Source organism: Rhopalosiphum padi, chromosome 2, assembly GCF_020882245.1.
Source record: "Rhopalosiphum padi isolate XX-2018 chromosome 2, ASM2088224v1, whole genome shotgun sequence".
NCBI lineage: Eukaryota > Metazoa > Arthropoda > Insecta > Hemiptera > Aphididae > Rhopalosiphum > Rhopalosiphum padi.
This window is the reverse complement of record NC_083598.1, coordinates 53,706,632-53,722,486: the sequence shown is the minus strand read 5'-3', so window position 1 is coordinate 53,722,486 and position 15,855 is coordinate 53,706,632. Positions and strand designations below refer to the sequence as shown.

The window sequence follows — 15,855 nt, the reverse complement described above, 5'->3', positions numbered from 1 at the left end:
TATCAAATATTTAAAGATATTATTATTTAAAATTATATATAAATTATGTTAGGTGTGATTAAAGTCATGAAGACCAAATTGAAATGTCACAAATAATTAAATAATATAGCTATAGTATTCTGTAAACCACATGCCCGAGTCTTGATAAATATCGTCAATTCAACTAATTCAGGTTACTGCTGCAGTATAAGTAACAGTATTATTTTTTAAATATCTAAAAGTGATCAAAAATTCCCTGATAACATTATTAATATTGTAAAACTAGTTTTGTTTTCGTTCCATAACATTTTTTTTTTTTTTTTTACTAGCTAATATTTGATAGTTTTCTATTTTACAACAAAATATTGACAAATTTATTTAAATACGCTTTATAAGAGAATGATTCAAAATATATATAAAGAATAATTTAACAAGCATTTATGACATTTATGTACTTGCCTTTACGTATAAACTATTTATGTTATTTTGTCTTGTACAATGATTCATTTATTACGATTGAAAGTATTTTATTTTACTTATCTGTTTTAGTTGAGAAACAGTGTTGAACTGTTGAAGTTATTATAGAATTTTAGTTCTTAAATAATTAAGTCAGAATCTTACCTCGTAAATATTGAAAACATTTAATGAGTAAGTAGTTCTTATCATTTTAGTATATTTATTGCATCATTAACATAAAACATTAAAATATTAAATTTTATACACTAAAGATGAGTACTTAATAATTAATACCTATATCAAAAACAAATAATAAATAACTATATGTACATAATATAATTTAAAGTAAGCTATACTAGAACAGATGTTTTAAAGGATTGTTGAATTTTAGAGTTAAATGTGAAAACTAGCTAAATTATAACAAAATAATTAACATATTTATCGTTTAACTAAGTATAATTTCGTCCACATTGGAACTTCAAATGAATACAAAAAAATTGTGCCTATGTATTTTTAATATTTTTATACAAATATAAGAATGACTTTTCACCCGGAAAATAATTCTTTATCAACATTTAATGAAAATAAAATTGAAAATTTCTTATGCCTATAAAAAGCTAAACAATTTTATTCTAAATTTAAAAGATTATTTAAACATTTGGTAAAAATGTCTTGTTTCTACAGTTATTCGTTTTCGAGTTACATAAAAAGAAACATCAATTTTGTCAAACATTGGATTTTCGTAAAATTTCCGGCTTTTCCTTTAAATTTTTGTTTGTTTTTCCAGATTCTAAAAATAACTTTCGTGGGAAATTGATAAATGATAAAATATATCATAAAATATTTTTAGAATGATATTGTTAACCTATTAGGTGCCTAATATTCATACTATATGTCTATACATGTTATATAGATTTATATTATAACATATTATATGCATAATTTAAATATACGACTATACAAACTACAAGACTAAAATAATTTATTTATACCCGATTATAAATTATTTCAAAATTAATATTGTTGGATTCAAATAAATATTGAATAGGTACACATTAATTTATAGTAATGCACAATGTACTAATATCTTATACTTAGATTAAAAGAAAGGAAAAAAATCCTTTTTTTTTTTTGATATTGTGAACAATGTAAATTTTTTTACCATTATCTATTAACTGTTTGGCCTTAATAGAATATTTAGGTACCTATAAAGCATAAACAATAATGAGTAAATTTAACATAGATATATACTAAATAATTGGTCAAAAACAAAAGTTAGTTTTATCAAATGTATTACATTAGAAGTTAAACACCAGTGTCGTGGTATTAACAAAAATCATGATGAAAGTCAATAAAAAAATGTAAACAGAATACTACAAATATAAGGTTTAAACATGTTATACATATATTTTTACCATATTGTTTTGATTATTTAGATATATTTAAGTAAAGTAATTTTTTTTTAATGTATATAATAAACTACATGATTTGTTTATTTTTATTTTTTGATTTGTTATACACTCGATGTTAGATCTACAGATATGCTGTATAGTTTATAATCTACCTACAATAAATTTAAATGAAAAATAAAATTGTTAACAAAAAGTTTTTGTTATAATATTAATTATTCATTCTTAGGTTAGGTTATAGTGATGGATATGAAAGAACAATGATTATAGTTAAGATTTTAGTTTGGGTGATGAAAATAATGACATAATAAGTACGTATTGTTTTGGCAATGACTGATGATGTTATAAGTTTGTCACTTTGTTCACATTATTAGACAGTGATTTGAATAATTTTTAATAATAATAATATAAAAAGAAATTTTTCTATAGTAATTTATTTTTTATTATTATGAAGGTTAATATTTAGCATCCAATGTTCACATATATTAACTGAATAGATTTTACTTGGATTTAATTAAATATGATTATATTGTATTTTTTATACATATTAGTATATTACATACATTTTATTTTAAATGAAGTATATTCGTTGTATAGTTAGTGTATGGATAGTACTAATATTGACTATAAGGGTAGATCCATAAAGTTGGTTGGCCAACATAACCAAGAAGGATCAAACTCTTTTTTTTTGTTTTGAATATAATGTTATTTACACTGGTATTAAAAAAAAAGTTTAAATGATGTGATAAAATAATTTAGTTTTCAATTAGCTTCAACTTTATATTATCGAAATTATTATTTATTTTTATAACATAAAAGGTTTCCAAAAATAGTAAAATATTATTAATTATTAATTTATTATCAATTGATTTAGATGTGCAGACATTATAATCAAGTACAGACAAATAAAATATATATAAATATATGCAATTACGAGTTAGGTATAATATGATTTATAAACATATTATTTTAATGAAAGTGATAAAGATGTGCATATGAAAATATATAAATATATATACCTATTTATTTTTACGTATTATGTTTATCATAAGTATTATTCATTTATCATATTTTTATTTTTATCATATAAACTGTTTATTTTTTTTAAACTCTTCTCAAAGTTGTATTTCATAAAACTTCAGTTTTAAATGTTTCCTAAATACCATTCAAAAAATCATCAAACTAATATTTAATCTGAAAATAACATAGGATGTCCGATATATTTTTCACCATTTTTTATTTTTATCAATGATTTTGAATATTTTGATGATGTAGATTTTACAATTATTATTTATTACTCTATCCATTATTTTTGAAATATTGTTTAGTTCTATTCGATTAAAAACAATGTACATTTACTAAATTATGCGTAGGTATAGTTAACGATTGGCGGATACCACAAATAACGGGTATCACGTTCTCGTAATAATCATTGACATAATCATCCGAAAGTCATAATTCATAAAATAGTATTAGTAAGCAATACATTGTTCGTACATAGACACACACTTTACCGGTAATGAAATTTAATTAATATAATTAATATGATGTATACTTATGTGGACAATTTACAATGTACATGTTACAATTGTAACAAGACAGTGAGATATAATATCCAAATTGTTACGATATATTATTGTATATTCCTTAATGTTCGTTCAATCGTGTATAAAATATACAGTTAAACAAAGAAAAATCCTTTATTCTCTTCTGATCATTGATGATTGCATTCAAAACTATTCATAATTCTATACGTCAGACAATTAATTATTATTGTATACAGTATTCATATTATACGAAGTGGACCATAATTTGTAATAATAGTATTATACAAGTAAAATATTTTATATTATTACGTTTACGCTGTAAGAATATAAAATCGCTACGAATAGTTTTTTTTTTTAACTTCACTCAAACTACATAACTTACGACTTAACCACAGTATATAGGACAGGAGGCAGTTCTAAAAACCCATTTCAAATTTATGGTACGAGTGGTATACATTAGTCCTTATGACTAGAAATAGGGTGGTGTTGGAATTTATTTACACGATGTCCAGCATATTTCAATGACTACAAATGGTTATGATAATATATTAAGTAATAACCACTTAATACGAGAACAATGAGTATATATATTTGAACAAAAGCAGAGGTGATACCAAGGTTTAACGACTTCAAAAATTTTGTTTTTAATAATTCAGCTGACCGACACACCATGGTCTGGCATGAACAGTTTGCGTCGTTTTGATAGATTATATTATTGTATATTATAATAATATACTTTATATGAATATATAGAAAGGCTCGTCGCTAGACATGATTTATGCAATGGAAAAATTATGGTGTAATTAATATACAACATAAAATATGCAGAATAAGCTAAGTTACTATATCGATGCCGATACTACTACAACTGTCGTCTATCTGACGTACATAGGTACTTGTTATAAGTGATTTTGAAATATATTTAAACAATGAATAAGCGCGTAAATATATTTTTCAATCAGTATTTAAATAATAATATAAATGCGTTTAAAAAAATAATTAAAATAGTTATGTCTAAATATCTTTACTGGGAGGTCTCTTCAATATTCAATATTCCTTTCTGTATATTATTATTGTATCAATTAGGTATCAGTTTATCACTTAAGATTATTGTTCATATTGTAATAAACTGCTCAATAAAAAATAATGTTAAAAGAAATCGGCCTATGAAAGATCGTTAGAACTGGAATTAGTCTAACTAAGTTTTTGGTTGGTAGGAATAGGTACGTTTATTTTTATAAAATAACGATAGAATACTTTTTAAATCGATTGGAAACATATTATATTCCAACGGAATTCAGCTTTAATGTATACCTTATTTTAATTTTAGCGTGTTTAATTTTGTACGAAATTATAAAACAAGTATCTGAAATCCAAAAAAAATATCAAGTACTTATGTATGTAGGGACTATAATACTAATACACGACGGGAAGCAATTTATGCCGGTTGTTAAGTAGTTATCTGCTAAAATAATAGTATAACACAAATTAAATAATACTTTATTTAATCCGTGGTAATAGTAGTACTACTAGTAGTATACAATATATATGTATGTTATACTTAGTTAGTGGTAACTGGTAGTAGTGCGAGTGGAGAGCAGATCATTCTAACGCAACGGGCTAGGGTGCGTTGAATAATTCAACGCGATCTCGCATGCCAGTGTATTGTATAATATATATATTCTCTATAATATACGCATAAGCGCGTATACGCACACGCATACATATATACACTACAATATCGTCATGAAGAGGTTTAGTGCGGGGGCGGACGATGGCGCGAGCGCGCGCGGCTATGAATTTTCCATTTATAATGCCATTTCTTTTCGACTCGGGAACGGCGTGTATAATGCATACAGTTCCGAAATGCCCTCATCAATTAAACGCCACTGTGTGTTTAGTGCGCATTAGTGTGCGTATATATATTATTATTCGAAAAGGTTTCTGCTGCTGAATCCCTCGTCATAGTCATCGGATGAGTGTACGTTCCTATAATGCTATATATACCTAAATTAAAAAGGACGAAAGTTTCGTTAGAAAGGTTTCTTATCTCACGCGTCTATACATGTGAAAGAGTCATTCGTTATTTCGAAAACCTTTAGCATCCCCTTGGTATACGCATATTTTAAAGTTTACCTACAGAGTGGACCACAGCTATAGTAAAGCTTACATTAGGAATGGTTATAAAATTGTAGTCCACCGTCTATCGTTAATGTCATTCGAGCAAATGGTTTTAATGAACAATAAAATATATTAAATAGTTAATATAATGCATAGGACAAAATATGTCATAAATATATTACTATGTAGTATTAAATGTACTTTAAGAATATATTTTTATTTTATTTTCTATATTTTACATTATTGTATTTTTTAAATGTTCCGAATTATCACTTAAATTAATTTTAAATGTTGCTTGTTAATTCATGCAGTGATATAACTAAAGTGCCTTTACTTTGATGTCACCCAATAAAATATCCTATGCAAAGGTTGAAAGGTTGAAAGCCATAAGGGAAAATTATAGGTTTCCTGAAGCCTGATGCACTGGACATTGAATATCAATATATATTATACCTTGAATATATTACAAATATATATAATATATAATATATGTATTTATATTATGTAAGTGTATTTAATAAACTATTTGCTGTAGAAGAATATTACAAAAGAAAAATAATATTTACTGGATACTTAGGTTCATTATTAATTATACATTTATACAACTAATGTATAGCATTTAATTATTTTATGATATACGTGAAGTGTAATAATATGGTGTGTTATTATTTTTTAGAGAGTAAAAACTAAACAAACCAATAACAAATTGGACTCGAATTTTATCGACACGTTGGTCATTCTACATTCAAAAACTAATGCCAAATTCCAATAGTAAAAAGGGAATATTATTATTTGATTATGTTAATTAAAAATATAATTTATGTTTTTAACAGATTGTAAATTAATAATTCATTTTATGTCAATTAATGTTATAGAATACGGATTTTTATGATTGTAAATTAAAAATAGATTTGATGTTCTAATTGTTAAAAAATATTTAAGTATATATTATAAATAAAATAAAATCTATATAACTATATTGTCCACATCAAATTATTTATACCTATTTAATTGCATAATTATAATCATACACTCAAATGTTACGATTTGATAAATAAATAAATAATAATTATTTTATTTGGAACATTTTTCAGTAAATAACTTTTGATTTCAAAAGCCATTTTGAATAATTATTTATATTGCCAATTGGTTTTATTTCAACAATTATGGTAAGAGACTTTATAAAATACGTTTTTCGATGGAAATTGAGTCACTTTTAATTATGATATGTAAAAAAACTTTTTATTCTTGAAGTAATATAATTAATAATGCTTGTAACGTGTACGTTGTTGTATATACCTATCACCTATGTCATACAAACAATGTATATTATTTAATTTGTGTTCTACACTGCAATTTCTTTTGAATTTTTTATTTTTTAAGTTATATATATTTTAGATTCTAAATGATACCTATAAAGTTCTTGATTTTATTATGACATTTTTCAAAGACGTATAGTAAATTAAAAAAGTCGCAGTTATAAAAAGTTGGAATTTCAATTAATAATATATTATGTGTACTTGAATTTCATAAACTGTATTTTAAATAAACAAATTAAATAAATAAATATTAAGTAGATACTTATAAAGTTATTTAAATAAATAAATGTGATACTGCTACAATAATGTAACTAAATTTGTTAGTTTGTAATTTGAATGTATGATTTATTTAATGTAACTATAATAATAATTATTATTACCATTGGTTTTATAGTATTGTGTATAAATATACTTAAGTATTGAAATAATAATAAATTAAAATAAGTAAAATAATACTAAATGATCTTATTTTGAAAATTAACTACTGTCTCTATAACTTGGTAATAACTAATAAGTAATAACTAATAAGTATACATGCGGTGTATACAAAACAAATGGGGGTTTACTAATTATTACCAATATGCAATGAATGAATAGTTTAATGTTGAGTATACATTATTCTAAACATAAGATATTTAACATTTTTTATATACTTTAAAATGGTGCTACTTAAACTTTAATTTTTGAAATGGAATAAGCTAAATAATTCAATGCAGAAAGTTACCCGGAAATGGTTATTATATTATAAGTGTATATATCATTTGCATTTTATTCTTATTTATAGATTATAAGCAAATAAATAAATTTTTAATACTTACTATTAAATATATAATAATATTTAGTCAATATTTTTACTATAAGTGTTATATCTAAATGATTAAGACAACGTTACAGCTTGATGAAGAAAAACGCCAATAATGGTACTCCAATGACTTGTGATAAATTAATCCTGAAATATTTATATCAATAAAATTATGGCTTTTAAGCTAAAATTAAAATACCGTAAATAACTGACGAAAATTACTGAAGTACGTACAGATAATGTTTTTATTTTTAAAAATAAATGAAAATAACACATATGGGTATTGCGACCTTTAATTAAATATGATTAATTGAATTTAATTATTTTAAATTAGGGATAGGTAATTCAACTATAAGTATGTATTAGGTATATTGGTATATATTATTCATAAATAAATAATATGTTGGTTTTTAAAATAAATTATATTTTAAATAAATTACATATTGAATTATTTAAAATTTATGTACAAAACCTAGATTATAAGTTTTAAATTGGAGACTTTCAGCTGATATAATTCTTTTGTAACAATTACATTTTTGAATATTTTGAAAAAATAAACATCTATCAACAAATAACTACAAATATAAAAATGTCCTTTTAAACCAATAACAACTTTTTTCAAGTATATACAATTAATTATGTACATTAAATACACAGATTTATATAATTATGTTAATGGTTATACGAATTTGCATTGTTTTAAAATTAATTTAATACAATTAAAAAAAGATAATAAGCAATTAACAGTTTGAAAAATATATTGTGTTTAATAGTAATATAAATGTGTTATGACGTGTATGATTCAAAACAATTCAAAAACTGTGGTACCAGAGCAACCATGCGTATATTTAAGATTCAATTAAGGAGTGTTACTATACAATACTGTCCGACAACTGATTGACCTTCACATAGCAACAAAATATATATTCACGACGATACTGAGACGCGTTATTTTAGTGGGAGAACGATGATGTAAATTGTGTAATACTTGTTATTAAATCGGTTGCAGAAATAACTAATAAGTAACAGTGTTTCATAGTCGTAATTTTATTTTTTAGACTTCTATTTTGTGTTGCATTTTCACCTGGATTTTAAAAAGGCGTTAAAAACAAAATCAGGTATGTAAAAGTTATACTTTTATACTATTTAATATTTATATTACTGCTTATATAACATTACGATAAGTAAACTTCAGCAAGTATTATTATATTATCAGAAATCAAAATTAGATAAATGTGGGAATATTGTTATGATCTCTGTTGTGCTATTATTTTTGTGTTGCGTGTTCAAATTTAAGTGTGTCGTCGTAAAAGTATTGCGTAGAACAATAACAATTTGCTAAAGTAATAGTCACGCATTATCGTTTATCCACCTTAAGTCCTCAACTATGCATATTGTAATTTAAAATATTAAATATAATATATTTTTTTTTTTTTTTTTTTTTTTTTTTTTTATTAAAAGAAACTTTGTAAACAATTAGCTTCGACAATTATGATTATAAATATTACATAGAAAACAATATTAACAACAAAAATAATATTACAAATAAATTAAATTTTTAAACCAGTCTGGTTGATGAAGGATATAAGTGAGGTAATAATTGGTACATTTGGTGAAGAGAGAATGGATTGAGTGTCGAGTTTGACATTAAAGGAGTGGATTAGGGTGAAGAGGGTATTGCGTTGGGGAACCAGAGAGGGACAGTGAAAAAGTATATGTGAGATATCGCAAATCATGGGATCGTGAACGTGGAACATACATAAAGGAGAGTCATTGAGAGAAAGTTTATAAGAGTGAGAAGGTAGTAAGGTGTGTCCAAATCTTAGACGTGAAAAAGAGGTAATTATTTTACGATTTAATTTGAGGTTGTGAAACCAAGGGTGAGAGGGGATAGATGGTGAGATATTTTTGTACCAAGAGGCATAATTGGGGGCTAGTCCGTTCCATTGGTTGCGCCATAAATTATAAATATGGTATTTTAATAAGGGACAAAAATCGGTCCAGGGAATTAGAGTAGGAGAAGGACAGCAGAACGAGGAGGTAGATTTTGCAATGGAGTCCGCTATTTCATTTCCTTTTATACCAGAATGGCCGGGCACCCAAAGGAATTCAACTATAAAATCTGAAAGGGTAAGTTCATATAGAAGTTGCCTGATCCTAATGGAAATAGGAGAAGGACGGGAATTGAAAAAATCGGAGGAGAGGCTAAGAAGACATGATAAGGAATCGGAGACGATGAGATAACTGCTGGGGGGGAGGGCAGAGATGGTCGAAAGGGCTTCTAATATTGCGAAGCATTCCGTAGTGAATGATGAGGCAGAAGAGGGTAGATTATTAGACATGGAGATGTGTAAGTCAGGAATGAAAAAAGCGTAACCAGCCGAAAGAGGGGAAACTGAACCATCTGTATAAATTAGGGTGGAATTTGGAAAATTATTTTGAATGTAGTCTAAGAAAAGATTGTTGACGATGATGGGTGATATAGATTTAAGTGCCTTGGAAGTAAAGTTCAGAAAATGTCTGTTGGTGTGAACTATAGGTGAGTAGGAGAGAGCCAAATAATTAATTTCATATAAGGGTAATATTTTAGAATTGGTAACAAAATTACGGATTGAAGATAAGGAGTATGCCGTGGAGGCAAGAATTGGGAGAGATTTTTTAACGTAACGCCAGGAGAAGTATATGTCAAGAAAGGAATTAAATATTGTGGAATGACGAAGGGAGAAGTTTTTTAGTAGAAATTTACCAGCCAACCATCTGTTTCTGATATTAAAGGGGGGGGCATGCCGTCTCGATCTCAACGGCCGCATTAGGGGTAGATTTAAGGGCACCAATAATTGACTTAAGGCAGGAGTTTTGGAGATTGTTAATTTTTTTCCAATGTGAATAGGATGCGGAGCCTGATAAAAAGCATCCATAGTCAAGTTTGGACCTTATAACAGCTTTGTAAATGATTAAAAGTGTGGAGGGATGTGATCCCCACCACGTATTGGAAATTGATCTAAGGAAATTGGCCCAAAGAGAGGTAAATTTAATGAGATGTTGAAGATGCGGAGCCCAGCGTAATTTGGAGTCTAGTGTTAGTCCTAAATACTTTATGTTCTGGACAATTGGAATTGGAAAATCGTTTATAGTGATATCTAAAGAGAGAAGGTAACGTCTTCTAGTGAAAATCATGGCCTTACATTTTTCGGGAGCTACAGAGAAAAAGGAAGAAGATAGAAGGTTTTGTAGGAGATTGAGCGAATTGTTTAAAGAGTCAATAGCGAGATCGATATTTGAATTGTAGGAGAATATGACAAGATCATCAGCATACACTAGGCACTCATGTCCAAGTGTATTTAGTTGTTTAATAATGAAATTCATATACAAATTAAAAAGAATGGGACTTAGGCAGCTACCTTGGGGTAGACCTGTGTAAGTGGAGCGTATGTTTGTAGAGCCGTATGGGGATGTGAATTTTAGAGTTCTATGTGAAAACAGGAGGGAGACAAGGTTAATGAATATAGGGGGTAGTTGGAGTGAATTAAGGTGAGATAGGAGAGTTGGTATATGGACAGAGTCAAAGGCACCACGAATGTCGATAAAGGCTGCAGGTAAAAAATGTTTGTTGTTAAAAGATTGGTATATTTTACTCGAAAAATTTGCGAGGCAATCAAGTGTACCTCTTCCTTTTCTGAAAGCATATAGGTTGTCAGAGAGAATAGAGTTATGTTCGAGCCACCAATCTAGGCGGTTTTTTAGAATAAATTCCATGGTTTTGCATAACGCTGAGGACAGGGCGATGGGCCTAAATGCAGTGGTAGAGTTGGCTTTGGGAATAGGTATGACTATAAACTCTTTCCAGGAGTCAGGAATTTTATTGAGGAGGAGAATTTTGTTGAGTATATTCAAGAGGTACTCGACGGCATTAGTAGGAAGGTGTTTGAGCATAACAGGGGAAATGTTGTCAGGGCCGGAGGCGATTGATTTACGTGAGGCGATGGCGGCGTTTAGCTCACTTAAGGTTATAGGCATGGAGATTATGTGATTAGTAAGTGTATTTGAGGCAGGCAAAATTGAATTATGTAAGGCTTCAGAAGATGAAGGGACATAACATGGTGCTACTTTACAACAGAAATCATTGAACCAACTGTCATTGTGAGGACGAGAGCGAGTAACAATACTATTGCGAAAGCGTTTAGCGGTGGTCCAGGTAGATTGAATGGATGAAGAAGGGTTGAGGTTCGTACAAAATTGTTTCCAAGCTAGTCTTTTAGATTCTTTTAAGAGACGTGTGGTTGCAGCGCTGGCATTGCGATAAGTAAGATAATCTTGAACGGAGCCTGAGCGAATGAAGGTTTTATATAAGGATTTGCGGTTGGAAACTGCTTTGGAACAGGAGGAGTTCCACCACGGGGGAGAGGGAGGGAAATTGTTAAGGTTATTACGTTTGATAGGAATTGTTTTCTTAGAAATATCTAAGATCATATGAGTGAACTGTTCATAATCTTTTAATGGACATGTGTAAGTGTTGAGAAGAGGGATAGAGGAATTGATGAGTTGAGAAAAAAGGGGCCAGTCAGCTTTATTGAGGTTAAATTTGAGATTGGGGGAGAGATAATTGGGTAAGGTAGATCTGTTATTTGGTAAGGAGTTAGGGTTTGTAACATTGACAGATATGATAATAGGTAAATGATCACTTCCGTTAGGATCGTCTATAATGCGCCAGGTTGAAAGCCAGAATAAATTTGGAGTGGATAAGGATAAATCAATACACGAATTGGTTGAGTTGGGTCTGCCTACATGCGTAGGTGAGCCGTTATTAAGTATATTAAGATTAGAAGAGTTCAACGCATCGTAGATTAAGTTACCCCGTCTGGTGGACGTAGTGGAACCCCAGGCTGGGTGATGGGCATTAAAGTCACCTGTAAAGAAAGAGTTGTGATCTGTGAGTTGGAAGAGAGAGTACCATACTTCAAAGGGGATAGGTGAATCATTTGGACTGTAGCAGGACCAGAATGATGTATTAGGTAAACCGTCAATATTTGTTATTTTTAGACCAATTAAATCGATATTATTTTCCAAGAGAAGTTGTTTTAAGGGGGGTTTAATTTCTATTAAAGATACATTAAGTGAGGTATGGGCGGCAATTGCGACGCCCCCGTAGCCATCGACTCGATCTTGTCTGAATAAATTAAAATGAGGAATAAAGCAATTACGGGATGGAAGTAACCAAGTCTCAGAAATAAGTATTATGGAACAATTATAGGAAGATACGAGGTGTTGGATAGAAGGTAGTCTTGCAGGAAGACTACGAACATTCCATTGTAGAATATTGACCATTAGAAGAAATAACGGAGATTTTTGGAATTGAGAGACAAGACATAAGGGATGATTCAATTAAGTTTTGAAGGGAAGAGGGAGATAAGGGAGAGAGGCTAGGGGAGTTGGATAAGGATTCGGAGAGTTTGATGCAGAAGGCATTGACCCAGGTTAGATCAAATTGAGGAGGTTTGGGATCCTGGGACCGATTTTTACTAGCATAATCTATGAAGTGCCCATTTGGTAGGGAAAAATTAGATTGGTTGGGAACGTGAAATTGTTTTTGTTTAGAGTGAGAAGAATGATTGTTATACTTCCTATGAGGTGTATGGTGGTAATGTGATTGAGAGGTTAACGGGGGGAAAGAGTTAGTGGAGGTATCCGGAACTTGATGAGAAGGATTTAACACAGACTGTTTATTAACAATATTTGAATAGCTAAATGCACTTGAGGAGTAATTATTTTTCTTGAGAGAGACTGCTTCGCGGAAGGGTAAGTTTTCCGTAGCCATAATTTTCTTAACATCCCTTTGGAATGACCACTCTTGGCAATTCCGGTCAGTGGAGAGGTGGGGGAGTTTACAGAAGATGCAAACTGGATCTGTTGCGTTGATTGAAGGGCAAGTAGTTAATGAATGGTCATTTAAGCCACAGTGGCTGCATTTGGATTTACTGCGACAGAATTTAGCCGTGTGGCCAAATCGCAAACAGTTATTGCACTGTATGGGAGAACGGACGCTAGGAGAAATTTTGAAAATGACGTTGTAAATTGATACGGCATCTGGGATTTTGGGGGATAAAAATTTTATTTCCACGACACGAGTAGGCGTTAGGACATTATCCTTTTTGATTGAAATGCGTTTGAAGGCAATAGCGCGGACTGTGTTATCAAGTCCTTCCCAGAAATCTTCTTCGGTTAGGGAACTATCGACTCTGATAATTCCGAAAGAGTAGATAAGCGTAGATGGAATATATGCTGTAAATCCAATGTTTGCGAGTAGAGGGGAGGTGAGAAAGTTGTTGGCTGAAACTTTAGTATTGAAGGTGATTTTGATTTTTTTATGACCAATTGGTTTGATGTTGTTGATGCCAATGAAATTGGTGGAAAAAATTTTTGCATATTTTAACGGGTGCCAGTGATCAATTTTTAGGTTGATATCTGAATGTTCCGCAATGGTAGTGAACGGACCGTTATAATCCGCGGAGAAAAATTTATTAAGTTGTTCGGAATTACGTAAGGACTGTATATCGTTGGAATCGTAATTTATATTAGTGTTTGAAATATCAGCGGTGTATGTTGTATTTGCGGAAACGGGAACATTAGCGTGATCGGTTGTAGAATGCGATAAATCTATATCTATATTCATATTATTAGAGGCCGTGTCATTAGTAGAATGAGATAACGAAATGTCGTAATCGAATGTATTGTTGGGCATATTTAATACTGGTGGATTATTTTTAATCTGCTGTAGAGTGGGAGATATAGGGCTAGTTGGAGTTGATACCTTCTTAGATTGAGATGCTTTTTTACTTGTCTTGGTGGTCCATTCCTGATCCGTGTTGTGTGGTCTGGAAGCATTTGGTGCTTTTTTTATTTTACCGACTGAATTGTTAAGAGCGTGCGGACGATTGTCGTCGCCGCCCGAAGACGACGCCGGCATTATACAAAAGGCGATAGCAAAACGTAGATACGGAGCGACAATTAACGAACGACTTGCTTCGATGGTTGACTTATCGCGACTGATAATATATTAAGTGTACGTATTATATGATGATAATATTATATCTGAATGTGATTCACGAAATTATAAGGATATTTAGGTTACTATAGTCCTGTTATAGTTAGTAGGTACCAGGTATAATGTATAAAGAAAATCACGATTAAATTTGAAATATTTTTCAGTGTAATTATTTTTCAGCCATGAAATACATAAAAACATTACTAAAATTAAAAACACATTTCCCCTTATATTTATTCGTACCAATGTGAATAAGGGTTTGTAGTATTTAAAATCAAATTAGTAAATGGTTTGTGCGTTTTTCTTTTTAAATTTAATTATAAAAATCTGAAATAAAATAATATTTTGATAATATATTATATACATACATATACATACATTTATGTTTTAATGATAAGCCTCTGACATTGTGGTCATTTATTGATAATTGTTTAATTAAATTATTTGCATAATAAATAGTATTATAAAAACATCATGTTGTAAAAAAATCCCGCCCATTTATAATTTGTAGGTAAGTAGGTACATAGAAATATAAAATGTATCATAGTCTGTTTATCATATAAAAATACCTTAATCACTGAAATAGTGAAGTAAATCAAGTAATAACATATTTATGAGTTTATGAAAAATAACTACCTATTTATATATTATAATAAGGTATTATTTTAAAATATTTTTATAATAAATTTTAGTTTGTTTATTTAGCTTTACCATATTTTGAATCGGTTCCACTCGTACCTATATTTATAAAAATAATAAATTATTTAGAAATGAGAAATTAATAACGTTATTTATAAATTGTATTTTCTTGCAAAATTATGTGCATTGTATTGCACTGTTAAAGAATCATTATTATACTGATTCGATGAATTTTATTTTGTAGTTTCCTTAACTATAAATAACGGTATACCAATAACAAATAACAAGTAATATACTTAAAAGAAAATTATAAAAATAAATATTTAAATTACGAACTATTATATATAATATAATATATTAATATTAATTATTATGTAGGTAGGTGGTAGGTAATAGAACCAACATTATTACTAATTCGAATCATATGAATCACCGGTTATTATAAATTACAATTTTCATAAAACACAAAAAACATATATTTATCAATTAATTCTGTTGAAAATTATACAATTTATTAATTTAATTTATTGTTATTATAATT

At 28.8% G+C, this 15,855-nt stretch overlaps 2 protein-coding genes across 2 annotated transcripts in view; one reads left to right on the top strand and one right to left on the bottom strand.

The window, feature by feature from the left end:
• Positions 1 to 8,641: 8,641 nt before the first annotated feature.
• The window catches only part of LOC132920348 (complexin), a 201,764-nt gene continuing 194,550 nt past the window's right edge, over positions 8,642 to 15,855 (top strand). Inside the window, exon 1 of the mRNA XM_060982671.1 lies at positions 8,642 to 8,751. The gene's annotated coding sequence lies outside the window, so the exon portion shown is untranslated. The remainder of the gene's footprint in view (positions 8,752 to 15,855) is intronic.
• On the bottom strand, positions 12,927 to 14,597 carry LOC132919010 (uncharacterized). Its single transcript, XM_060980361.1, has one exon. It carries the CDS (start codon positions 14,595 to 14,597, stop codon positions 12,927 to 12,929), a length of 1,671 nt encoding a protein of 556 aa, XP_060836344.1.

Bases quoted from the DNA above. Each gene is read 5' to 3' on its own strand.
- LOC132919010 (XM_060980361.1), bottom strand. From the start codon at position 14,597: ATGCCGGCGTCGTCTTCGGGCGGCGACGACAATCGTCCGCACGCTCTT.